This window comes from Cricetulus griseus, chromosome X, assembly GCF_003668045.3.
Source record: "Cricetulus griseus strain 17A/GY chromosome X, alternate assembly CriGri-PICRH-1.0, whole genome shotgun sequence".
NCBI lineage: Eukaryota > Metazoa > Chordata > Mammalia > Rodentia > Cricetidae > Cricetulus > Cricetulus griseus.
In genome coordinates this window covers 125,936,202-125,963,290 of record NC_048604.1, presented here as the reverse complement: position 1 = coordinate 125,963,290, position 27,089 = coordinate 125,936,202, and the positions used below count along the sequence as shown (strand labels likewise).

Sequence of the window (27,089 nt, the reverse complement as noted above, 5' to 3'; positions counted from 1 at the left end):
TTTTCTTTTTCCGCTGAGTAATACTCCATTGTGTGAATATACCACATTTTCTTTATCCATTCTTCAGGTGAGGGACCTCTAGGTTGCTTCCAGGTTCTGGCTATTACAAACAACGCTGCTATTAACGTAGTTGAATAGATGTCCTTGTGGTATGAATGTGCATTCTTTGGGCATGTGCCCAAGAGTGGAATTGCTGGATCTTGTGTTAGACTGATTGCCATTTTCCTGAGAAACTGCCATACAGATTTCCAGAGTGGCTGTACAAGTTTGCACTCCCACCAACAATGGAGGAGAGTTCCTCTTTTTAGGTGCTATTCTCTTATAGCAACATAGTCTCCCATCTGGTAAACTCAGGCAACTATAGATCTATTCTGTGTCATTTTGTTTTCTCAAGTGTGTCACATAAAATGGAACATGTATTTAGAACCTTATTTTGAAATTATATATTTGCTTTTTAGACGTTTGATTTACCTACAGTTTGAAGACTATGTACATACAGTTCAAAGGTAATGCAGAGAGGGCCTCTATAACCATTTATTACATATTTAAGAACTATAGAAAATATCACAGATAGGATATTGACATGACTAGGCCCAAAATATTGCATCTCTTTAAGGCTCCTTTAAGGCTGCATTCACTGTTCCCTAACCCCCACCCCAGACCTAGACTGCTGGAAAGTCCTATCTGTTCTATATTTTAGGAGTTTGGTTATTTCATGAATCTGATATAAATCAGATAATCTAGTAACAAAACTCAGACTACATAAAACCCTGTCTTACCTCTACAAATCAGTTGTCTTCTGGGCAGGATGACATTTAGCTGTAATCCCAGCACTTAGGAGGCTGAGACAAGTGGATCGTGAATCCTGGGCTACCCTGAGCTACATAGCAGGATCCTGTCCCCAAAATGCAAATGCTGAGGATGTATCCCAGTGGTAGAACACCTACCTAGAATGGGCAAGACCCTAGAATGGGCTCAATTCCCAATACTACAAAAAATTATTGGTGGTATCTTTGTTCTGATTTTTAAAAAAGAATATTGAGTATAGTTCTATATATTTACTGGATACTGTGCTGGCTAGTGTGTTTGTTAATTTGATATAAACTAGAGTCACCTGGAGAAGGAGGCTTAATTGAGGAAATGCCTCTGTCTGATTGGCCTTATGGGGCATTTTCTTAATTAATGATTGATGTGGGAAATTCCAGCCCACTATGGATGGTGCCACTTTTAGATAGATGGTCCTGGGTTATATAAGAAAGCAAAGTGTTAGGAAACAGATTAAAAATGATGCTGTTTACATATTGTGGAATGCTTAGATCAAACCCAACACACCTATCACATCAAATACTTATCATTTTTAATCCTGTCTGACTGAACATATTCTATACTTCGACCAATGTCTCCCTAATCCCCTCCAGCCTCTGATATTAACCATTCCACTTTTTTGCTACTATTTAGTTTGGTTTTTTTAGATTCCACATGTAAGTGACAATATATAGTATTTGTCTGTTTGGTTCATTTCATTTAGCATAGCAGCCTCCAGGTTCATCCACATTGTAATGACACAATTTCCTGGATTTTTTGAGATAGGGTCTAACTCTGTAACCTTGGCTAGTCTGAAACTCCCTATGTAGATCAGGTTTTCAGGCTGTCCTCAAACTCACAGATACATGCTTGACTCTGCCTAAGTGTTGGGATTAAAGGTATGTACTCTATCTTGAGTATTGTGACTAGTGCTGCCATGATGTTGGGAATGTAGATGTCTCCTGAACATAATTCAAATATTTTGTCTACACATGGAAGACAAATTACTGGATTATATGGAAATTCTATTTTCAGTTTCTTTTGAAAATCTTTACATTGATTTCTATAAGGGTTGTACTAATTTACATTCCTACCAACCATGGACAAAAAGTTCTCTTTTCTTTATGTCCTTGCTAACCCTTGTTGTATTTTCCATAATAGTCATTCTGATAACTCATAGTTCTAATTTGTATTTCTGTAATGACTAGTGATATTGAATATTTTTCACATTATCTGTTGGCCATTTGTGTATCTTTTTCAGACAATGTTACAGACTAGCATTGAACTTGCTATGTAACTTCGGCTTGCCTCCTAAGTGGTGGTTTACAGATGCATGTCACCATGCTTGCCTGTGTCTTTTATCTTAGAAATATATGTTCAGATTACTTACTCGGTTTCTTTGTTACTTTTTATTTATTTAAAAGTTTTTTTTCATTTTACATACCAACCACAGTTCTCCTCCGCCCCCTCCTCCCACTACCCCCTATCTTTCCCCCACCCAACCCCCATGCACTCCTCAGTAAGAGTAAGGCCTCCCATAGGGAGTCAACAAAGACTGGCATATCAAGTTGAGGCAGGACCAAGCCCTTCCCCCTGTGTTGTTTACTTGCTATTGAGTTCAGTTAAATTTTTTGGTTATTAATAATTTATCAGGCCAGGCGTTGTTGGCGCACGCCTTTAATCCCAGCATTTGGGAGGCAGAGGCACGAGGATCTCTGTGAGTTCAAGACCAGCCTGGTCTACAAGAGCTAGTTCCAGGACAGCCTCCAAAGCCACAGAGAAACCCTGTCTCGAAAAACCAAAAAAAAAAAATTATCAGAAATAATTGCTTTTAAATAATTTAAATATAGTTTTAAATATTTTCTCCCAATCTAAAGGTTTACCTCTTCACTCAGTTAACTATTTCTTTCTAATGCAGAAGTTTTTCCATTTTATCCTACTTACCTATTATTATTTTTGTTGTTGAGCATTAGAGGTCAGATCCCAAACCAATTACTTCCCAGACTGATGTTGTATAGTTTTAAACCTATGTTTCTTAATTTTTTTTAAAATTTTTAAGGTCTTGATATTTAACCCAGTGTGGTAGTTTGAATGAAAATGGCCCCATAGGCTTACAGGGACTGGTGCTGTTTGGAAGTGTGGCCTTCTTGGAGGAAAGTGTGTCACTGGAGGCAGGCTTTGAGGTCTCAAAAACCCAAGCCAGGCCTAGTGCATCTCAGTCACTCCCTGCTGCTTACAGATCCAAATGTATAACTCTCAGCTCCTTCTCCAGCAGCATGTCTGCCTGCATGTCTCCATGCTTCCTGCCATGATGATAATGGACTAACCCTCTGAAACTGCAAACCAGCCCCAATTAAATGTTTTCCTTTATACGAGTTCTGGTGTGTCTTCATAGCAATGGAGACCCTAACTAAGACCCACACACACACATAGGCCTGAAACTGGCTGTATTATCCTGTCTAGCCATAAACTCTTGACCCTCCTGCCTCTCAGCATTTGAGCATTGTGACAACAGACATGTGCCACCACGGCCAGTTCCTGTGTTTTCTTCTAAGAATTGTTTGTATATTTTGTTCTGTTGATTTGTATATCTGTCTTTCATCAGCATTACAGTGTCTTCATTAATGAAGCTTAATAATAAATCTTAACATTAGGTAATGAGAATTCTCTAACTTTATTATACATTGCCAAAATTGTTTGGCTATGTGTGTTCCTTTCCTTTTGTCTTCCTGCATAGATTTTAGGATAATCTTGATGATATGTTTTAAAATATCTTGCTAAGACTGTGATAGGAGTTAAGTAACATTAAAAGTCATTGTTTTGTTTAGATCTTTTTTTTTCTTTTTTTCCAAGAAATTTTTTCATTAGTTTGAATGAGAAACAAGCCTGCTTCACGTGTCAATCCTGCTCCCTCTCCCTCCCCTCCTCTCCCACCCCCCCACCAACCTCTGACCCCATCCCCCGTCTGCTCCCCAGGGAGGGTAAGGCCCTCCATGGGGGATCCCCAAAATCTGTCATATCATCCTGGGAAGGGCCTAGGCCCTCCCCCATGTGTGCAGGCTGAAAGAGAATCCCTCCACATGGGATGGGCTCCCAAAGTCCTTTCTTACTCCAGGGATAAACTGATCCACTACCAGAGGCCCCATAGAGTGCCGAGGCCTCCTCACTGACATCTACATTCAGGGGTCTGGGTCAGTCCCATGCTGGCCTCCCAGACATCAGTCTGGGGTCCATGCACTCCCCCTTGCTCAGGTCAGCTGTTTCTGTGGGTTTCACCAGCCCGGTCTTGATCTCTTTGCTCATCACTCCTCCCTCTCTGCAACTGGGTTCTAGAGTTCAGTTCAGTGTTTAGCTGTGGATGTCTGCTTCTGCTTCCATCAGCTACTGGATGAAGGCCCTATGATGGCCTATAAGGCAGTCATCAGTTTCATTATAGGGGAAGGGCATTTAGAGTAACCTCTCCACTATTGCTTAGATTGCCAGTTGGTGTCATCCTTGTGGATCTGTGGGAATCTCCCTAGTGCCAGATCCCTCCTCAAACCTATAATGGCTCCCTCTATTATGATATCTCTTATCTTGCTCTCCTCTATTCTTCCCCTGACTCAACCTTCCTGCTCCTCCATTTCCTCCTCTCCTCTCCTCTTCTCCCCTCTCTTTCTCCACATGTATTTTTGTTCTGCCTAGGCTACCATGAGAAGATACCACAGTTGATAAAGGTATAGTTCACTCACCAGTACCACTAAAAGTGACTTAAACAAACCAAAACACCTTGTCTTTGGTGGCTCTAGAGACTGGAAATACAAGATCAGATGTCAGTAGGGCTGTTTTCTGGTAAGGTGTCTTCCTGAGTTTCCTGTGACTGCCCTTTTGCTTGTCCTTACATGGCCTTTCTTGTCTGCATGCCATAGGGGGAAAGGAGGGCAGGGAACTTCATTTGCTGTCCTTCCTCTATGGACTCACTCCTGTGAGATGAAAACCCACCCTTCTGACTTCATATAACCCTAATTATCTTCTTAATCCCCCCACAAACCCTACCAAGTTGTGGGTTAGGATTTAATTTTTGAAGGATACAGTTTCAGTCGATGATGATACTATACATTGTAATGAATTTGATTACGATCTTTTCATTACCTGTGTATGATGTATTTTGATCATTTTCACTCTACTTTACCATCTCTTGTCCCCTTTCCACAATGCTCTTACTTTTATCAGATAGTCCCCATACTTCAATATCTTTTTTTTTCTTTTGCTCACCCAATGAGTTTCATTAAGGTTATATAGAGGATCATAGGTGAGAGGTTATTTACTGGAGCATGGTGAACACCTTGCCAGTGGCTACCCCACTGAAGAAAATGCCTCTCTCTCCACAGCAACCATTACCTGCCTATAGATCCTTAGAGAGGAGTGGGTCTCATTAGCCCCTCCCCCTAGAAAACCATTTAAAAATTCTCAGAGAATAACCACAGATGTGTCAACAGATGCAGAATAGACTTTGAAAAATTCATAAGTGTTTCATGATAAAAAAAATCCTCAGAAAAATAGAAAAAGAAAAAATTTTGTGGCCTTGATATAAAAAATCTTTAATACTTCTAGATTAAATGATCCAAGTCTAGATTCAAACACAAGACCAGCATGTTTCCTTTCCCCCATTGCTACTAAACAGGCTGGGAAAGCCAGCCAGTGCGAATGTGCAGGAAAAAGGCATCATGAGTTTAAAAGTATCTCTGTTCAAGGAAGACATGATTAGAACATGACGAAAACTCCAAGGACTCTATCAAGAAAAATATGTAAGGCAATTAAGGGAGTTCAGCTGAATCACAGGATACAAGGTCAACAAACAAAAATCAATCACAATTCTACAGACAGATGGTGACTACTGAAAAATAAGCATTTAAAAACAAACCATTATAATAACTTTAAAAATGAAACATATACATATATATAGAAGAAAACACATCATTATTTGGTATTATTAACCCACCCAAAAGCCTGTGGCTGGGGAAGTCATAGGCACTAGAAGGTAAACTGCAGCAATTTTGCCAAATGAACATGATATGCCTGTCAAATTGACTTCCAAATAGTTCTGTTTATCCCCATAGATTTGTCAGTTTTGATCAGAGATGCTTCTTTTTACAGTGAGCAACAATTGTATAATTCTACTGATTAAATTTTAAATATAGAACCATGTTTGGGTCCCTGAAATGAATCCTACGTAATCATGGTATATTATTCTTTTTGCAAATTTGTAAGTCCAATTTGTTAATATTTTAACAGTCACTATTGTTTTCATGAGAGATGTGACTTTGTTCATTTGTTTGTTTGTTTGTTTTTTGAGACAGGATTTCTCTGTGTAGTCCTGGCTATCCTGAAAGTCTGAGCCATCTCTCCAACCCTATGCTTTTAAACTAATCATCCTTTCTTTATTGTTTTGTCTATGTTGTTTTTCTATTTCAAATTTCATTTGTTTCTGTTTTCTATTACTTCTTCAGTTTGCTTTGGGATATGGTCTTCTCTGTTGACTTTCTTAAGAATTAAGCTTAGATTATTGATTTAATTTTTTTCAAGAGCTGGCAAAATGGCTCAGTGGGTAAAGGCACCTGCTGCCAAGCCTGATAACTTGAGTTTAGTTCCTGAGACTTGCATAATGGAAGGAGAGAACTGACTCAAATAATATTTTTTTAAGTATAATTTTTTTTCATGGTGCTGGAGATAGTTCAGTTGGTAGAATATTTACCCAGCAGCCAGAAAATTCTGCGTTTGAGCTCCAATATCACATAAAACAAGATATTGTGATGAATGCCCATTACCACAGCACTTTTAATATAGAAGCAGGAAGATCAGGAGTTGAAGTCCAGCCTGGAATATGTGAGACCCTGTCTCAAAAAATAATTTATTCTTTTAGTGCTGTAAGATTTAAGCTCATTAGCTATGTCTCACACATTTTTATATTTTCATTCTTGTTCAGTTTAAAATATGCTCTAATGTTCTTTGTTGTTTTTACTTCACATATTTTAAATGTCTTTTGTTATGTACATATACTTTTAGGAATGGGGGTGGTAGTAGTGGTTTTTGAACCAGAGTCTTGCCATGATGCTCAGAATGTTGTTTGGAAGAATGGTATGTAATTACAGAATGTCTAGAAATTTTCCTTTTGTCTTTCTACTTCTGTTGTTTCTTAATTTCTTTCTGATCTGATAGCATACTTAGTATGATTTCAGTTATTTTCAGTTTGTTAAAGCTTGCTTTGTGATAGAGTCTCCTTTGTTAATAAGTCACATGTACTTGAAAAGTCTGTTTTTAGTGGAGTGTTCTGGAAGTCATTTGCATGCAGCTAATGGTGTTAACTTAATTCCATATCCTTGTTAAATTTTCTGTTTACTGGTTCCATGAGGTCCTAAGAAAGGAGCACTCACTGCAGTGTCTAATTTGTCTATTTCTCCTTTCAGTTTCAGTTTTCAAGTAGTGTGTGTGTGTGTGTGTGTGTGCGTGCGTGCGTGCGTGCGTGCGTGCGTGCGTGCGTGCGTGTGTGTGTGTTTTATGCATATGTGTTCACATATGTGGATGCATCTGTATGTGAATATGAATGTACAGTCAGAAACCAAATCAGGTTTCTTCCTTATGCTTGTGTGGTAAGACCTTCAGTGACAGATACCTTCCCAACCCTGCTTCACACATTGTAAAGGTCTCTTGTTAGATACAAACATTTCAGGAGCAGTGTTGGAGGTGGTGTGTTTTTAGACAGGGTCTTACTGTGTAACTTAGGCTGGTCTCAAACTCCCTGTGTCCTTCAAGCAAGCCTTGATCTCATAGTCCTTCTGCCTCAGCTATTGTAGCATGAGGATTACATGCATGTGCAACTATTCCTGGCTTTGGGACTGATGATTTTTTGGTTGGGTTGGGTTGGTTGATTGGTTGGTTGGTTGGATGGTTGGTTGGGTTTTGTTTTGCTTTGCTTTGTTTTGTTTTTGGCCTTGTTACCCTTATGTAGTGTCAGACACTCTCCTGGGTGATTATTTTTTCTTACTTTCTCATTCAAATTCTACTTTGCCTGTTATGAATATAGTCACTGTAGTTTTTCTTTGATTAGTATATCAATAATATACTTTTTCCATCCTTTTAAAACTTTTTTCATTAATTTCATGTATATAGGTGTTTCATCTGTATCTATGTCTGTGCACCATGTGACTTTCTTGGGGGCCAGAATAGGGCATCAGATTTCTTGGAAGTGGAGTTACAAATGTTTGTGTGTATCGGGAATTGAACCCAGGTCCTCTGGAAGAAAGGGCCATGCTCTTAACTGTTAAGCCGTCTCTTCAGACTCATCCCTTTTTGTTGACACAGTCTCTCTATATCCAGTCCTAACTGACCTCAATCTCACTGTTTACTCCAGGCTGGCCTCAAACTCAAGATCCTCATGTCTTTAACTACCAAATGCTGAAATTACAGGTGTGCACCACCTTACCTAGCTGGTCCTTACTTTTTATACAACTAGTATTATTACATCTGAAGTGTGTTCTTGTGGATAACATATAGTTGGGTTCATTAGTCTGTTGGAGCTATCATAACAAAGTACCACAGAATAGGTGCTTAAACATCAGAAGTTTCTCTTTCAACAGGTCTAGAGGCTGGGAAATCCAAGATGAAAGTCTCTCTGATTTATTGTTTGATTAGGGCCTGCTTTCTACTTGCAGGTGGCCTACTTGCTTTGACCTTGCTTTTCTACTCTTCACACTGTTCCTCTTCTTATACCAGATCTTTATTGGCTCTGCTTTCATACCTTCCTTTAACTTTTCCTTTTCCTTTTATGTCAGTGCCTGGGATTGAACCTGGGGCTTTGTGCTTGCTAGGCAAGCACTCTACCACTGATCTCAAGCCCCAACCATTCATTTAAATTTTAATTACCTCTATAAGTATCCTATCTCAAAATGTTAATATATGAATTAGGCTCTAATATATGAACTGAGTAGCATACAATTCAATCCCTAATAATGGATAATATTTTTAATCCACTTGAAAATTTTGGTTTAATTGGTGTATTTTAGTCATTTTACCTTTAGTGTAATTATTGATACCCTTGGATTTAGGTGTACCTTTTCATTATTCATTCACTGCTTTTTTCCATTTTATTTGGTAGTGGTTCCTCTTGTGTTATAGAATATTATATTATTTTAAGGTGTGTTACTTTTGTTTATGTTCTGGAACATTTGTTCAATGATGCAAAGATGTGTTTGATTAAATAAAATTCACTGTGGTCAGGAGTCTGGGTCAGCAACTAGCTGATAGGAAGTTGTAGAGAGGAGCCAGGTGAAGAAGAGTTTATAAGGAGGGATGAGAACAAGCTCCAGGACTTCTTGGGAGACACAAAGATATGAGCTAGGTGAGCTGCTTGCTATTCAGCCTCTCTGGGAAGCAGGATTTAACCTCAACCTTTGAATCTTGAGTTCTCTAGCGGGATGGAGATTTAAATAAGTTTTCTTAGGAGCTTTGAAAGTGTCAGTTCATAAGGGAACAGAATTTCCTCAAGCTTTGGCTCTTATGGCCTAGCTGCTGCTGGTAGCAGCAGAGTTGCATTTGCTGACTAGGATAGCCATAACTTAAAAGGCAGCAACAATTAAAAAGAAAGACAACACTCAGCCGGGCATTTAATCCCTGCACTCAGGAGGCAGAGGCAGGCGGATCTCTGTGAGTTCGAGACCAGCCTGGACTCCAGAGCGAGTGCCAGGACAGGCTCCAAAGCTAAAAAGCTACACAGAGAAACCTTGTCTCGAACACCCCCCCAAAAAAGACAACATTCTTGCTGTCTTTAATTTTTTAAAACATTTTAGTATTACATAGTTAATTATCTATCTGTGTGTGCTTAGAATTGAACCCAGAACCCCTAGTATGCCAAGCATACTTCTCCACTGAGTATTCTGTATTATTTTTTGAGACAGGGTCTCAAATTATGTTAAGTTTGTCAAAGCTTGTTTCCCAGTTCATACATACTTGAAAAAAATGTATGCTCTGCTCTTTAGTAGGGCATTCTGTATGTGTTAGCAAACCGTCCATGGTATTATGTAGTTGTATACTCTTTTGTTTGATTGGTTGGGTTTTAGTTGTTTTGAGACAGTCTCACTCTGTAGCCTATGAATGGCCTTGAACTCACAGAGATCTGCCTGCTCTGCTTCGTGGGTGCTGGGATTAAAGTCCTGTGTTGACTGTTTCTTTCTATTTCAGGCTGTTTTGGAACTTGACATATGGCCCAAGCTGGTCTCAAATTTATGATCCTTCTGCCTCCTCTGCTTCCTAAGCATTGATGTTGCAGGTAAGTACCACCACACCTGGCCCTATATTAGACTATAATTGTTTACATAATTTGTTTTGTGTTTGTTGTAGAGGTTATCATGTGTACTTTCCTTTATACAATATGATTAATGTTAATATTTGTACTTCTTTAGCAAGATGTATGAACTTGGCTATTATGTAAGTCTCCTTATCTGGTTCCCTTTCTGTTTAGTTTGTCATAGATCTACATTCATTGAAAATTACACTGGATACTATTACATTGTTTTTGTCTCTTTGTTTGTATTGGGGGTATTGTTTTTATGTAGAGTTTCACTATGTTGGCTGTGAAGTCCCAATTTCCTAGGTTCATTTGATCTTCCTGCCTTGGCCTCTTGAGTAGATGGCATGGCCATGTGCTACTACATATGTCTTTACATTGTTAATTAGTGCTTTCAACATTTTCATATTTTAGAGAATTGAAGAGAAATGACATTATTTTTATTTAAATTAGAAACAAGCTTCTTTTTTGTGTACTGGTCCATATTTTGGTATTTTTTTATTTGAATTAGAAACAAGATTGTTTTACATGACAATCCCAGTTCCCTTCTCCCTCCCGTCTTCCCCTACTAGCCCCCCCAACTAAAACCCTACCTATCACATATCCTTTCTTCTATTCTTCCCCTGACTCAAACTTTCTGCTCCCTCATGACCTCTGCAACCCTCCTCTTCTTCCCTTCTCATTCTCCTAGCTCCCTCCCCCCTCTTCCCATGCTCTCAATTTGCTCAGGAGATCTTGACCCTTTCGCCTTCTCCAGGGGATCAAGTATGTCTCTCTAAGGGTCCTCCTGAAACAAGCTTCTTTTACATGTCAATCCCAGTTCCTTCTCCCTCCCTCCTCCACTGCCCCCCACAAATCTCTATCCCATCCATTTTCTGCTCCCCAAGGAGGGTGAGGCCTTCCATGGGGATCTTCCAAGTCTGTCATCATTTGGAGCAGGGCCTAGTCCCTCCCCCGTGTATCTAGGCTGAGGGAGTATCCCTCTATGTGGAGAGGGCTCCCAAAGTCCATTCATGTACTAGGGATAAATACTGATCCATTACCAGAGGCCCCATAGGTTGCTCAGACCTCTAAACTGGCATCCATGTTCAGGGGGTCTGGATCAGTCCCATGCTGGTTTCCCAGCTATCAGTCTGGGGTCCGTGAGCTCCCCCATGTTCAGGTCAGCTGTTTCTGTGGGTCTCTCAAGCCTGGTCTTGACCCCATTGCTCATCACCCCTCCCTCTCTGCAACTGGATTCCAGGAGTTCAACTCACTGTTTACCTGTGGGTGTCTGTGTTTGCTTCCATCAGCTACTGGATTAAGGCTCTAGGATGGCATATAAATTAGTCATCAATCTCATTATCAGAGAAGGGCATTTAAGGTAGCCTCTCTACCATTGCTTACATTGTTAGTTGGTGTCATCCTTGTAGATCTCTGGACATTTCCCTAGTGCCAAATTTCTCTTTTAACCTATAATGGTTCCCTCTATTTTGGTATCTCTTTTCTTGTTCTCCTCTCTTCTTCTCCTAACTCCATCTTCCAGCTCCCCCATGTCTTCCCCTCCTCTTCCCCCCCTTCTCTTTCTCCTAACTCGATTCTCCCCTCCCCCAGTGATCCCAATTAACTCAGGAGATCTTGTCCCTTTCCCCTTCTCCAGGGGTCCATGTATGTCTCTCTTAGGGTCCTCCTTGTTTCCTAGCTTCTCTGGCGGTGTGGATTGTAGGCTGGTAATTCTTTGCTCTATGTCTAAAATCCATATATATTAGTAAGTACATACCATGTTTGTCTTTTTGTTACTGGGTTACCTCACTCAGGATGATTTCTTCCAGTTCCATCCATTTGCCTGCAAATTTCAACATTTCATAGTTTTTATCCACTGAGTAATAATCCATTGTGTAAATGTACCACATTTTCTTTATCTATTCTTCAATTGAGGAGAATCTAGGTTGCTTCCAGGTTCTGTCTATTACAAATAATGCTGCTGCGAACATAGTTGAACAAATGTTGTATGAATGTGCATCTTTTGGGTATATGCTTAAGAGTGGAATTGCTGGATCTTGTGATAGACTGATTCCCATTTTCCTGAGGCACTGCTATACTGATTTCCAAAGAGGCTGTACCTCTCCACTCCCAGCAGCAGTGGAGGAGTGCTCCCCTTTCTACACATCCTCTCCAGCACAAACTGTCATGGGTGTATTTGAATTTAGCCATTCTGACAGGAGTGAGATGGTATCAGATATGTTTTGATTTGAATTTCCCTGATGGCTGAGGATGTTGAGTACTATCTCAAGTGTCTTTAAGCCATTTTAGATTCCTATATTGAGAATTCTCTATTTAGTTCTGTACCCCACTTTTTAATTGGATTATTTGGTGTTTTGGTGACTAGCTTCTTGTGTTCTGCCATTTTGTCTTGTTGACTGTGTATTTTGCGTTACAGAAGGTTTTCAGTTTCAGGAGGTCCCATTTATTGTCAATCTCGGTGTCTATGCTACTGGTGTTATGTTCAGGAAGCAGTCTCCTATTCCAGTTCATTCAAGGTTAGCTCCCACTTTCTCTTCTAAGAGTTTCAATGTGGTTGATTTATGTTGAATTCTTTGATCCATTTGAACTTAAGTTTTGTGCATGGCAATAGATAGGGATCTATCTACAGTCTTCTACATGCCAGCATCCAGTTATACGAGCACCATTTGTTGAAGATGCTTTCTTTTTTCCATTGTATAGTTTTAGCTTCTTTGTCAAAAATCAGGCGTTTGTAGGAGTGTGGGTCCATATCAGAGTTTTCAATTTAATTCCATTGGTCTACCTGTCTATTTTTGTGACAATACCAAGCTATTTTCAGGACTATAGCTCTATAAAAGAGCTTGAAGTCAGGTATGGTGAGGCCTCCAGAAGTTCCTTTATTGTATAGGGTTGCTTTGGCTATCCTGGGTCTTTTGTTTCTCCATATAAAGTTGGGTATTGTTCTTTCAAGGTCTGTGAAAAATTGTGCTGGGATTTTGATGGGGATTGCATTGAATCTGTAGATTGCTTTGGCAAGATTGCCATTTTTACTATGTTGATCCTACCTATCCAAGAGCATGGAAGATCTTTCCATTTTCTGGTATCGTCTTTAATATCTTTCTTTAAAGACTCAAAGTTCTTGTTATACATGTCTTTCACTTGTTTGGTTAGTGTTACCAAGGTATTTTATGTTGTTTGTGGCTATTGTAAAGAGTGATGTTTCTCTGATTTCTTTCTCAGCACATTTATCATCCATATATAGTAGGGCTACTGATTTTTTTTTAGTTAATTTTGTATCCTGCTACTTTGCTGAAGGTGTTGTCAGCTATAGGTGTTCCCTGGTATAGTTTTTTAGGTCACTTATGTAAACTATGATATCATCTGCAAATAGTAAAAGTTTGACTTCTTCTTTTCCAATTTGTATCCCCTTGATCACCTTTAGTTGTCTTATTGCTCTAGCTAGAACATCAAGTACAATACTGAAGACAAGGCAGTGGACAGTCTTGTCTTATTCCTGATTTTAAAGGTATTGTGTTGATTTTCTCTCCATTTAGTTTGATGTTGGCTGTTGGTTTGCTGTATATTGATTTTATTATGCTTAGCTATGTTCCTGTTATCCTTGATCTCTCCTAAGTCCTTTATCATGAAGGGGTGTTGGATTTTGTCAAAGGGTTTTTGAACATCTAGTTAGATGATCATGTGATTTTTCTTTTTTAGTTTGTTTATATGGTGGATTACATTGATGGATTTTCATATGTTGAACCACCCCTGCATCGCTGGGAAGAAACCTACTTGATCATGGTGGATGATTTATCTGATGTGTTCTTGGAATGAGTTTGCCAATATTTTATTGAATTTTTTGCATCAATGTTCATGAGGGATATTGGTCTGAATTTCTCTTAATTGTATCTTTTTGTGGCTTGGGTATCAAGGTTATTGAAGCCTTGTAAAAAGAGTTTGGCAATGTCCCTTCTTCTTTGTGTGGAATACTTCGAGGAGAATTGGTATTAGCTGTTCTTTGAATTTCTGGTAGAATTCTGTACTGAAACCTTCTGGTCCTGGGCATTTTTGTTGGTAGACTTTTGATGACTGCTTCTATTTCCTTAGTGGCTATAGGTCTATTGAAATTGCTTATCTGTCCTTCATTTAATTTTGGTAAGTGATATCTATCCAGAAAATTGTCCATTTCCTTTAGATTTCCGAAATTGTGGAGTACAGGTTTTCAGAGTATGACCTGATGGTTTTCTAGATTTCCTCAGTGTCCATTGTTATATCCCCCTTTTCATTTCTGATTTTGTTAATTTGCATATTCTCTCTCTGCCTTTTGGTTAAGTTTGGATAAATGTTTGTCTATCTTGTTGATTTTCTCGAAGAACCAACTCTTGATTTCATTGATTCTTTGTATTGTTTTCCTAATTTCTACTTTATTGTTTTCAGCCCTCAATTTGATTATTTCCTGGCGTCTACTCCTCTTGAGTGTGTTGGCTTCTTTTTGTTCAGTTGTTCTGTCAGTTCTCTAGTGAGACTATTCTCCAGTTTCTTCATGTGGGCACCTAGTGCTGTGAACTTTCCTCTTAGCACTGCTCTCACAGTGTCCCATAAGTTTGGGTATGTTGTGTCCTCATTCTGATTGAAGTCTAGGTAGTCTTTTATATATTTTTAATTTCTTCCTTGACCCTAGAAATGAAATTATTATATTTATCATTTTAAACAACCAAGTTTGCTGTTCTTCCTTCGTTGTTGATGATTCACATGTCTCTCTGTGATCAGTTGCCTGTCTGTAAAGTGCTTTTAGTAATTATCTTCAGATGAAGTCTACTGGCAACATATTTTTCCTTGAGTTGAATATCTTTATTTCACTTTTATTGCTAAAGGAAATTGCCATATCATATATAGATTTTTTTCAGTGTGCCATCATTTCTTATATATATTTACGTTTTATGTGTGCATACATTGTGCTTATGGAGGACAGAACTTACAGAAGTCAGTCCTCTCCTTCCATGTAGGTTTCAGGGATTGACCTCAGGCCATCAGGCTTGGAGGCGAGCATGCTTACCAGATGCGCTATCTCACTGCACTAAGCTGTCATTCTTTTTGGTACTTCAACACGTTCTACTTCCCTCTGCACTCTGTAACTTCTGATAAGAAATATACAGTCGTCGGGTGTTGGTGGCGCACGCCTTTAATTCTAGCACTAGGGAGGCAGAGGCAGGAGGATCTCTGTGAGTTCGAGGCCAGCCTGGTCTACAGAGTTCCAGGACAGGCTCCAAAGCTACACAGAGGAACCCTATCTCGAAAAACCAAAAAAAAAAAAAAAGAAAGAAATATACTGTCATTTGAATAGTTAATTCCCCTATATGTATTATTTGCCTTTGTGTCTAGTTTTCAGCAGTTTTATGATAATGTTTCTGGGTATAGAATCCTTTGGGTTTTTTTATCCTGTTTCATATTGTTCTACCTCCTGAACCTGCAGATCCTGTCTTTTTGTCAAACTTGAGGCACAATGAGGAATTATTTCTTCAAATACATTTCTGGGTTACCCTCTTTCTCCTCTACTTCTAAAACTCTGATAAACTGAAACTGGTATTATCCTTCATGCTCCCAGACATGCTCTTATTTCCCTTGCCCACCCTAGTACTTCCTTCCCTGTTTTCCAGACTGGACAATTTGTGTTTACCTTGAGAGCTTTTGCTACTTTTCTGTTTTTTTTTCTACTGTCTCCATTGTCCTATTGTGTCATTCCAGTGGGAGCTTAGTTTAGTTATTGTCCTCTTCAATTTTATTTATTTTTTAAATTAATTTTTATTTCAATTAAAAACAATCTTATTTTACATACCAATCCCAGTTCCCTCTCTCTCCTGTCCTCCCGCTCCCCCCACCAACCCCCCATCCCACCCTGTCCTCTTCAATTTTAAAAAGGTCCCATTTGTTCTTCATTAGATCTTTCGTTTCTTTGCTGAGACCCTAATGGCTCCCTAAGCATTTGTCCTTCTAAATGTTTTTAATACTAGATGCTATGAAGACTCTTTCAAATAATTTTTTGGTTTTTCGAGACAGGGTTTCTCTGTGTAGCTTTGGAGCCTATCCTGATACTCGCTCTGGAGACCAGGCTGGCCTCGAACTCACAGAGATCCGCCTGCCTCTGCCTCCCAAGTGCTGGGATTAAAGGCATGTGCCACCAACACCTGGCTCTTTCAAATAATTTTAACATTTTTATTAATTCATGTTGGAGTCAGTTCTTTGTCTTCTCATGTGAGTTAAGATTTCTCTAGTTTCTTGAATATATACTATGTAATTTGGGGTTGTGTTCATAAGTTTTATGAAATTCCATTTTTTTGTGAATCCTAAGGAGAATGTTAATTTTCTGTTTGTAATAGGCAGTTAACACAATTTAGTTCAGGCTGCAAGTTGTAGTTGCTGTCTATGGTTCAGTTTTCTATGTCTATTCAGTTTTCAAACCTTAACAATTTCATTTGGACCTGCCGTGTATGCCTAATAGCCTATTCTGGCATGTGGCTGCCCTTTGTTAGTTCAGTTCTCAAAATGTTTGTTTTTCTGTTTCAGATTAGCTACCACATCCACAGCTTAAGGGTGAACACAGTAGCTGATAGTGATTTTATGGGATTATGTTCCTAAATAAATGTTCCTTCTCCCTGTAATTTCTCATGTACTTTTTAGTCCCCTGCAGCCCCTGTTTACTATCCTCTGTAGAACACTGGCACTGTAGTGTCTCAGGAAAGGGACATTTTCATCCCTCTTTTAAAATCATCACATTTAGTAGGGGTGAAGCGAGGCACACATTTGCCATGGTACTTGTATAAAGGTCAGAAGACAACTTGTAGGAATCTCTTCTTTTCTTACATCATGTGATTTCTGGGCCTGAATTCAAGTTGTCAGGCTTGTTAGCAAGTGCCTTTTCCTGCTGAGCCATCTTGCTGGCCCCTTCTCTGGGTTTTAGGCGACTATACCAGATTCCACTGCTGCTGTGTGTTCTGTTTTTTCTTTTATCTTTTGGTTTTTCGAGACAGGGTTTCTGTGTTTAGCTTTGGAGCCTATCCTGGCACTCGCTCTGGAGACCAGGCTGGCCTCGAATTCAGAGATCCGCCTGCCTCTGCCTCCCGAGTGCTGGGATTAAAGGTGTGTGCCACCAACGCCCAGCATGTGTGTTCTGTTTTTCCAAGTGAAGCTGCTGGGTTTTCTGCTGTTTGATTGTGAGGAAGAGGATGGATAAAAATTCAGGGATAAACATTAAAGGTTCCCTTCACTTAAAGCCAGACAAGAAGGTCACTTTTAGAAATCTTTGTCTATGTCCATACCATCTTCTTTGCTACGCTACCTTTATCCTGGGCCAGAGAATACCAGAGAAATGTTGAAAATCACAATCCATTAAGTTCTGGCATTTCCTCTTAATCTTCCTGGTACGTATTACTTTTTAGATTCATCTAAATGCTGTTTCCTGCCTTCTGTCCAGGTTTCATGCCTATACTAAGTGGGAGACACAGGGGGAGTATGTTCACTGCATTTTACTTGGAAGCACAGATCCTAGTGTTATGCAGCACTGGGCTGCCCACTGTCCACGGGTACATGCTTTTATATTTCAAGTGCATGGATCAACCTGATGGGACCTCATCATGCACTATTCTCAGCTGTTGTGTTGCTGGACTGCTAGGCAGATGTGGAGGGGGTGGGAGTATTCATATTGTCTGTTTCATTCTAATTTCGGTTGTGAGAGATCTCTGATCTTAGGTATTTTCTCTTTAAGGAGATAGAAATCTTTGTCATTAGAAATGAAACTGAAGAACCCTACAAACAAATCTAAACTACTTAGGAAAGCAAAAGGGAATTGAATATCAAAAGGTGTGATTGATAAAGTCACCCTCTAAAGAGGGCTTCTCTTCCTGGGTGACCAATGCCTCCAAGGAAGTTTGTTCTTTATATAACTTTGTTCATTGCTCTCCATCCACCCCATTTACTTCCATTTTCCTCCTCTGTATTTGGATCTAGTTAGTCATCTTTCTGAGCTATGTACTGTTTTTCTTCCTGGTATTCTACAAACACTCTTATAGCCTTCATGTTTAAAGAACTTCCTTTAGATTTTGTTTTGTTTTTAGGTGGAGTTCTCACCATGTTTCCTGGAATGGCCTTTAAACTCCTGGCATAAGTGATCCTCCTGTGCTGGCTGGCCTTCCAAGTTTCTAGAATTACAAGTATGTTCTCCCATGCTTGATTTTGGCTTTTTTTAAATTTTGTTTCAAGGTTTTAATTGAAAAGAAATGGTGATGAAAAGAGAAACAGGTAATCCATGTCCTGTTACTGGAGTTTGTTTCCAGCCTGGTCCCCCAGCCAACTTACCCCAAATAAACACACAAAGACATATATTAATTTCTAAACTCTTGGCCGATGGCCAGGGCTTCATACTGGCTACCTAGCTCTTAATTATTATCCCATAACTACTAATCTATGTATTTTTTTATTTTAGTAGCACTCTTATTTACATATTAATTCCCCCATTCCCTCGCCCTCCCATCCTCCCATGCTCCACACCATCCCCCCACCAACCACACCTCACCTCCTATCCAGGGATAGTGAGGCCCTCCATGGTGGACCATCAAAGTCTGTCACATCATTTGGAAGAGGGCCCAGGCCCTCCTTCCCATATCTGGGCTGCAATACTATCCCTCCATAGGGAATGGGCTCCCAAAGTCCATTTGTGCTCTAGGGATAAACACTGTCTCCACTGTTAGAGATCCCAGAGACTGCCCTGGCCTTAGCTGGCACCCACATTCAGAGGGCTTGGTTCAGTCCAATGCTGGTTCCCCAGCTTTACGACTAGGGTCTCCATGCTCTCACTAGGTCAGGTCAACTGTTGCTGTGGGTTTCTGCAGCGCCTTCTTGGCTCCTTTGCTCACCCCTCCTCCCTCTCCACAACAGGATTCCAGAACTATGGCTCAGTTTTCAGCTGTGAGTGCCTGTTTCTGCTTCTATCAGCTACTGGACGAAGGCTCTAGGAATGGTAAACAAGGTAGACATCAATCTCATTATAGGGGAAAGACATCAAAGGCAGCCTCACTCCCAATGCCTAGATTCTTAGTTGGGCTGATCCCTGTGGATCACCTGACATTTCCCCTGTGCCAGACCTCTCTCCAAACCTATACTGGCTTCCTCTATCAATGCATCTCCTTTTTTGCCCTCCTCTATTCCTCCCCTGTCTCAGTCCTCCTGTTCTCTTCCCCCCCTCCCCTTCTGTGTGTTTTGTGCTTTAGCAACGTTTCTTTTACGAATGTGGGTACCTTCGTATTTGGAGCGTAGAAGTTCAGAATTGAGACTTCATCTTGATATACTTTTCCTGTGATGAATATGAAATGCCCATCTTCATCTCTTTTGATTGATTTAATTTGAAGTCTAACCTTTTAGATATTAGTATTGCTACACCAACTTGTTTATTGGGTCCATTTGATTGGAAAATCTTTTCCAACCCTTAACTCTGAAGTACAGTCTGTCTTTGAAGTTGGGGTGTGTTTCTTTTCTTTTTTTTTTCCAACTTTTTTTTTATTTGAATTGGAAACAGGATTGTTTTACATGACAATCCCATTTCCCTTCTCCCACCCATCCTCCCCTACCCACCCCCCCAACTAAAACCTTATCTGTCACATATCTTTTCTGCTCCCCCTGGATGGTGAGGCCTTCCATAGGGTGTCATCAGAGTCTTTCATTTCCTTTGGGGTAGGGCCTAGGCCCACCCCCGTGTGTCTTGACTCAGGGAGTATTCCTCTATATAGACTGGGCTCCCAAAAACCACACCTATGCTAGGGATAAATACTGGGCTTCTACAGGAGGTCCCATAGATTTCTGAGGTTTCCTCACAGAAACCCATGTTCCTTGAGTCCTGATCAGTCCCATGGTGGTATTCCAGCTATCAGACTGGGGAGCAAGAGTTCCCGGATGTTCAGGTCAGCTGTTTCTGTGTGTTTCACCAGCATGGTCTGGACCTCTGTGCTCTTCACTGGTCCTTCTCTGCATCTGGGTTCCAGTTCAGATCAGTGATTAGTTATGGGTGTCTGCTTCTACTTCCACAAGCTGCTGGATGGAAGGCATATAAGTCAGTCATCAATCTCATAATCAGGGGAGGGCATTTAAGGTAGCCTCTCCTCCAATGCTGAGATAGTTAGCTGGTGTCATCTTTGTAGATCTCCAGACATTTCCCTAGTGCCTGATTTCTCTGTAAACCAAAAATGTCTCCCTCTATTATATCTCTATTCTTGTTATCGTGTACTCTTCCCCTGACTCATATTTTCTGCTCCCTCATGTCCTCAGCATCCCTCTTCCTCTCCCCTTCTCATTCTCCTAGCTCCCTCCCCCCTCTTCCCGTGCTCCCAATTTGTTCAGCAGATCTTGAACCTCTCCCCTTCTCCAGGGGACCATGTATGTCTCTCTTAGGGACCTCCTTGTATATTAGCTTCTTTGGCAGTGTGGATTGTAGGCTGGTAATCCTTACTCTATGTCTAAAATCTGCATGAGTGAGTATATACCATGTTTTGTCTTTTTGCGATTGGGTTACCTCCCTCAGAATGGTTTCTTCTAGATCCATCCATTTTCCTGCAAATTTCAAGATTCCATTGTTTTTTTTCCACTGAGTAGTACTCCATTGTGTAAATGTACCACATTTTCTCTATACATTCTTTGGTTGAGGGGCATCTAGGCTGCTTCCAGTTTCTGGCTATTACAAATAATGATGCTATGAACATGGTTGAACATATGTCCTTGTTGTATGAATGTGCTTCTTTTGGGTAGATGCCTAAGAGTGGAATTGCTGGATCTTGTGGTAAACTGATTCCCGTTTTTTTGAGGAGTCGCCATACTGATTTCCAAAGTGGCTGTACAAGTTGGCACTCCCACCAGCAGTGGAGAAATGTTCCCCTTTCTCTGCATCCTCTCCAGCATGAACTGTCATTAGTGTTTTTGATTTTGGCCATTCTGACAGGAGTAAGATGCTATCTCAGAGTTGTTTTGATTTGCATTTCCCTGATGGCTAAGGATGTTGAACACTTTCTTATGTGTCTTTCAGCCATTTTAGATTCCTCTATTGAGAATTGTCTATTTAGTTCTGTACACCACTTTTTAATTGGATTGTTTGGTGTTTTGGGGACTAGCTTCTTGAGTTCTTTGTGTATTTTGGAGATCAGCCCTCTGTCAGATGTGGGGTTGGTGAATATCTTTTCCCTGTCTGTCGGCTGCCGTTTTGTCTTGCTGACTTTCTCCTTTGCTTTACAGAAGCTTCTCAGTTTCATGAGGTCCCATTTATCAATTGTTGACCTCAGTGTCTGTGCTACTGGTGTAATGTTCAGGAAGCAGTCTCCTGTACCAATTAATTCAAGGGTATTTCCCATTTTGTCTTCTAATAGGTTCAGTGTAGCTGGATTTATGTTGAGATCTTTGATCCATTTTGACTTAAGTTTTGTGCAAAGCAACAGGCTTGGGTCTAACTGCAGTCTTCTACATGTCTGCAACCAGGTATGCCAGCACCATTTGTTGAAGATGTTCTCTTTGTTTCATCGTATAAATTTGTATGCAGCAGAAGGATGGATTCTGTCTTCGTATCCATTCTGTTAACTTGTATCTTTTTATAGGCAAGTTAAAACCATTATCATTGAGGGATATAAATGACCATTGATTGTTGATTCTTGTTTGTTTTGATTTGTTAGTGGTGGTGTTACTGTGTATGGGTCCCCCCTTTTTTTTCCTTTTGGTGTTTGGTAAAGTGGGATTGTCTATTGCCTATGTTTTTGTGAGTGTAGTTATCTTCGTTGGGTTGGAGTTTTCCTTCCAGTACTTTCTGTAGGGCTGGATTTGTGGATATGTATTGTTTAAATCAGGTTTTGTTGTGGAATATCTTGTTTTCTCCATCTATAGTAATTGAAAGCTTTGCTGGGTACAATAGTCTGGGCTGCCATCCATGTTCCCTTAGTGTTTGTAGAGCATCTATCCAGGACCTTCTGGCTTTCAAAGTTTCCATTGAGAAGTCAGATGTTATTTGGATATGTCTGCCTTTATATGTTACTTGGCCTTTTTCTTTTGCTGCTCTTAATATTTTTTCTTTTTTTCTGTAAGTTTGGTGTTTTGATTATTATGTGGCAAGGGGATTTCTTTTTGTGGTCCAGCCTATTTGGTGTTCTGTAAGCTTCTTATAGGTATATCCTTCTTTAGGTTGGGAAAGCTTTCTTCTATGATTTTGTTGAATATGTTTTCTGTACCTTTGAGCTGTATTTCTTCACCTTCTTCTATACCTATTATTCTTAGGTTTGGCATTTTCACACTATCCCACATGTCCTGAATATTTTGGGTTAGGGATTTTTTGGACTTGAGATTTTCTTTGGTTGATGACTATATATCCTCTAGTGAGTTTTCAACACCTGAGATTCTTTCTTCCATCTCTTGTAATCTATTGGTTATACTTATGTCTGTAGTTCCTGATTGTTTACCCAGATTTTCTATTTTCTATTTCCAGAATCCCCTCATTCTGTGTTTTCTTTATTGTTTCTATTTCAGCTTTCAAGTCTTGAACTGTTTGAATTGTTTCCTTCACTTGTTTGGTTGCTTTTCTTGGCTTTCTTTAGATTCTTTAAGAGATTTATTTCTTGAATTTTTTTGTCTTTTCCTCCATTTCATATAATTTTTGTTTTTTTTTCTATTTCTTTAAGGGATTTTCTAGTTTCCTCTTTAAGGATCTGTATCATCTTCATAAAATAGATTTAAGGTCGTTCTCTTCTGCTTCATCTGTATTGGGCTTTTCAGGGCTTGCTGGTGTGGAGTCCCTAGATTCTGGTGGTGTCATATTGGTCTTTCTCTCCTTATACTGTCTTCTTCCCATCCCTTCTTCGAATGGGTGCAGGTGGGGTCTCTCCCTCTCCTCTATTCTCCCTGTGGCATATGTGGGCCAAGACTTCAGTGTCTGCAACTCTGGATGGTCTGGACTCTCCAGGTATTCTCCTCACTCAAGCAGAGGGCAGAGGGGGGCTAAGAGTGAGGTGTGGCCAGGCTCAACACAGTCCTACCTGTCAGAGTGGGTCCACTCTATGCAAGGAGCGAGTCCAGGAAGATTCAAGGTGGGGTAATGGTGGAGAGTTGGCGCCCAAGCAGAGCCCACACTCACCTTAAGCAGAGGACAGAGGAGGAGCCAAGAGTGAGGTGTGGCCAGATTCAGGGTGATCCTTTCTACCTGGGTGGGTTCACTCTACTTGAGATGCAGACCCAGGAAGATCCAAGGAAGGGGGATGGCGGGAGTTGGGGCCCAAGCAGAGTCCACACTCACCTCAAGCAGAGGGCGGATGGGGGGCCAAGAGTCGATTTTGGCTTTTTTCCCCTTATTTATTTATTTATTTATTTACTTATTTTGCTTCTGTCTTCTGATAATGTTTTTTTTTTTTTTTTACTTTTCCTTATTTGAATTGGGGGGAGGGATTTGAGACAGGATTTCTCTGTGTACCTTTGTAACCTGTCCTAGAACTCACTCTGTAGACAAGGCTGTCCTCAAACTCACAGAGAACTGCCTGCCTCTGGCTCTGCCTCCGGAATGCTGGGATTAAAAGTGTGCACCACCACTTCCCAGCTGAAATATTTTAGTTTCCTTTTCTTTCCTGAGGAATAACAATTTGTGATTAGAAATTTTTTGTTTCTTTTAGCATTTGAAAAGTATTAAGGCTATCTCTTCCTGACCTCCTTCCATGAGCAATCTGTCATATAGATCCTGCTCCCTTAAAGGTAATGCACTTTCTCTCTGGCTGCTTTCAAGATTTCTTTGTCTTTACTTTTTTTCCATTTTTTAAATTTCATTTTACATTCCAACCACAGTTCTCCCTCCTGCCCTCCTCACCTCTCCCCTAGCCCACCTCAAGTCCATTCATTCCTCCTCATGGGTAAGGGCTCCCATGAGGAGTCAACATAGTCTGGCACAATAGGTTGGGGCAGGGCCAGGCCCCTCCCCCATGCATTAAGAATGAGCATGGCATCCCACCATAGGGAATGGGCTCCACCAAGCTAGCTCATGTGTCTTGATTATATTTTGGTCCTATTGCCACTGAGCATGGCATCTCACCCTAAGGAATGGACTCCAACAAGCTAGCTCATGTACCAGGTTTAGATCTTGGTCCTACTGCCAGGGGCTCCTCTAATAGTTGAAGCTGTACAACTGGCTCCCACATATGGAGGGCCTAGTTCGGTTCCCTGAATTCTCCACAGTTGTGTGTCTAGAATTTTCATGAACTTAGTTCAGCCTGCTCTGTAGATTTCTCCACCATGATCCTGACCTCCCTCTCTTCGACTGGAATCCCAGAGCTTGGTTATTGGTTGTGGATCTCTGCCTCTGGTTCTATCAATTACTGGATGAGGGTTCTATGATGATAGTTGGGGTATTCATCAATCTGATTACAGGGGTAGGCCAGTTCAGGCATCCTCTCTACTATTGCTAGGAGTCTTATCTAGGGTCCTCCTTGTAGATTCTTGAGAGTTAACCTAGGACCAGGTTTCTCCCTAAGCCCATAGTCATTCTCTCTATTAAGTTATCTCTTTCATTGCTCTTCCCCGCCTCAGCCATCTCATTCCCTCCTGTTCTCATCCCCCTCTCCTTCCCTTACCACCCCCAGACTCCCAGTTTGCCCCATAGATCTCATCTAATTTCCCTTCCCAGGGTGATCCATGTGTCCCTCTTAGGGTCCTCCTTGTTACCTAACTACTCTAGAGCTGTGGGTTGTAGTATGGTTATCCTTTGCATTATATCTAATATCAACTTATGAGCGAATGTATACCGTGTTTGTCTTTCTGAGTTTGGGTTACCTCACTCAGGATGTTTTTTTTTCTAGTCCCATCCATTTGCCTGAAAATTTCATTGGGTCATCATTTTTTACAGCTGAGTAGTACTCCGTTGTGTAAATGTACCACATTTTCCTTATCTGTTCTTCAGTTGAGGGGCATCTAGGTTGTTTCCAGGTTCTGCCTATTACAAATAATGCTGCTATGAACATTGTTGAGCAAATATCCTTGTGGTATGATTGAGCATCCTTTGGGTAAATGCCCAAAAGTGGTATCACTGGTTCTTGAGGTAGATTGATTCTTAGAATACTAATTTCCAAAATGGCTGTACAGTTTGTACTCCCATCAGCAGTGAAGGAGTGTTCCCCTTTCTCTGCATCCTCTCCAACATAAGCTTTCTCAGTATTTTTGATGTTAGCCATTCTGACAGGTGTAAGATGGTATCTCAAAGTCATTTTGATTTGCATTTCCCTGATGATTAAGGATGTTGAGCACTTCCTTAAATGACTTTTGGCCATTTGAGATTCTTCTGTGGAGAATTATCTGTTTAGCTCTGTAACCCATTTTTCAATTGGGTTATTTTGTATTTTGATGTCTAGTTTCTTCAGTGCTTTATAAATTTTGGAGATCATCCCTCTGAAAGATTTGGGGTTGGTGAAGATCTTTTCCTGTACTTTAGGCTGCCTTTTTGTCTTATTGACAGTGTACTTTGCCTTACAGGAGCTTCTCAGTTTCAGGAGGTCCCATTTATTGATTGTTGCTTTCGGAGTCTGTGCTACTGGTGTTATATTCAGGAAGTGGTCTCCGGTAACAATGCGTTCACTTTTTCTTTTATCAGGTTCAATGTAGCTAGATTTATGTTGAAGTTCTTGATCCACATGGATTTGAGTTCTGTGCATGATGATAAATATGTATCTATTTGCAATCTTCTGCATGTTAACATCCAGCAATGCCAGCATCATTTGTTAAGAGCTTTTCCTTTTTTCATTGTACCATTTTGGCATCTTTGTCAAAAATCAGGTGTTCATAGGTGTGTGGATTGATATCAGGATCTTCAGTCTGATTCCATTGATCCACCTGTCTGATTTTATGCCAATACCAAGCAGTTTTTATTACTATAGCTCTATAGTAGAGTTTGAAGTCAGGGAAAGTGATGCCTCCAGAAGTTCCTCTATTATACAAGATTGTTTTAGTTATTCTGGATTTTTTTTTGTTTTTGTTTTTCCATATGAACTTGAGTATTGTTTTTTCAAGGTCTGTGAAAAATTGTGTTGGGATTTTGATAGGGATTGCATTGAATCTACAGGTTGCTTTTGGTAAGATTGCCATTTTTATGATATTGATCCTAACTATCCAAGATCATGGAAGATCTTTCCATTTTCTGATATCCTCTTCAGTTTCTTTCTTCAGAGACTTAAAGTTCTTGTCATACAGGTCTTTTACTTGTTTGGTTAGAGTTACCCCAAGATATTTTATGGTTGTGGTTATTGTTTTCTCTGATTTCTTTCTCAGCCCCTTTATCATTTGTATATAGGAGGGCTACTGATTTATTTGAGTTAATCTTGTATTCCACCATATTACTGAAGGTGTTTATCAGCTGTAGGAGTTCCCAGGTAGAGTTTTGGGGGTCACTTATGTAAACTATCATATCATCTGCAACTAGTGATAGTTGCACTTCTTCCTTTCCAATTTGTATCCCCTTGATCTCCTTTTGCTGTCTTATTACTCTAGCTAGAACATCACATACTATATTGAATACATAAAGAAACAGTGGACAACCCTATCCTGTTCCTGATTATAATGGAATCACTTTGAGTTTCTCTCCATTTAGTTTGATCTTGGCTGTTGCCTTGCTATATATTGACTTTATTATGTTTAGGTATGTTCCTTGTATCCTGATCTCTTCAAGACCTTTATCATAAAAGGGTGTGGGATCTTGAAAACTTTTTCAGCATCTAATGAGATGAACATGTGGTTTTTTTCTTTCAGTTTGTTTATATGATAGATTACATTGACAGATTTCTCTGGGATGAAGCCTACTTGGTCATGGTGAATGATATTCTTGATGTGTTCTTGGATTGGGTTTGCCAGTATTTTTTTAAGAGTTTATTTACTTATTATGTATACAACATTCTGCTTCCATGTATATCTGCACACCAGAAGAGAGCACCAGATC

The 27,089-nt window shown here is 40.0% G+C and overlaps 1 protein-coding gene across 30 annotated transcripts in view; it reads left to right on the top strand.

The window, feature by feature from the left end:
- Window positions 1-27,089, top strand: part of Znf182 (zinc finger protein 182) — a 72,826-nt gene that overhangs the window by 3,482 nt on the left and 42,255 nt on the right. For 6 of the 30 annotated variants that reach the window (XM_035449962.1, XM_027432339.2, XM_035449968.1 and 3 more), the window contains one exon: window positions 10,021-10,108. The exons of 18 other annotated variants lie outside the window; for them this stretch is intronic. Coding sequence is in view for 5 of the 12 variants with exons in the window: in XM_027432339.2 (XP_027288140.1) it covers window positions 10,100-10,108 (9 nt within the window). In the remaining 7 variants the exon portion in view is untranslated. Of the gene's footprint in view, window positions 1-10,020; window positions 10,109-18,219; window positions 18,316-19,039; window positions 19,131-21,562; window positions 21,620-23,709; window positions 23,867-27,089 lie in introns of those variants that run through there. 6 more of the 30 variants (XM_035449967.1, XM_027432335.2, XM_027432337.2 and 3 more) reach the window with 4 other exon arrangements.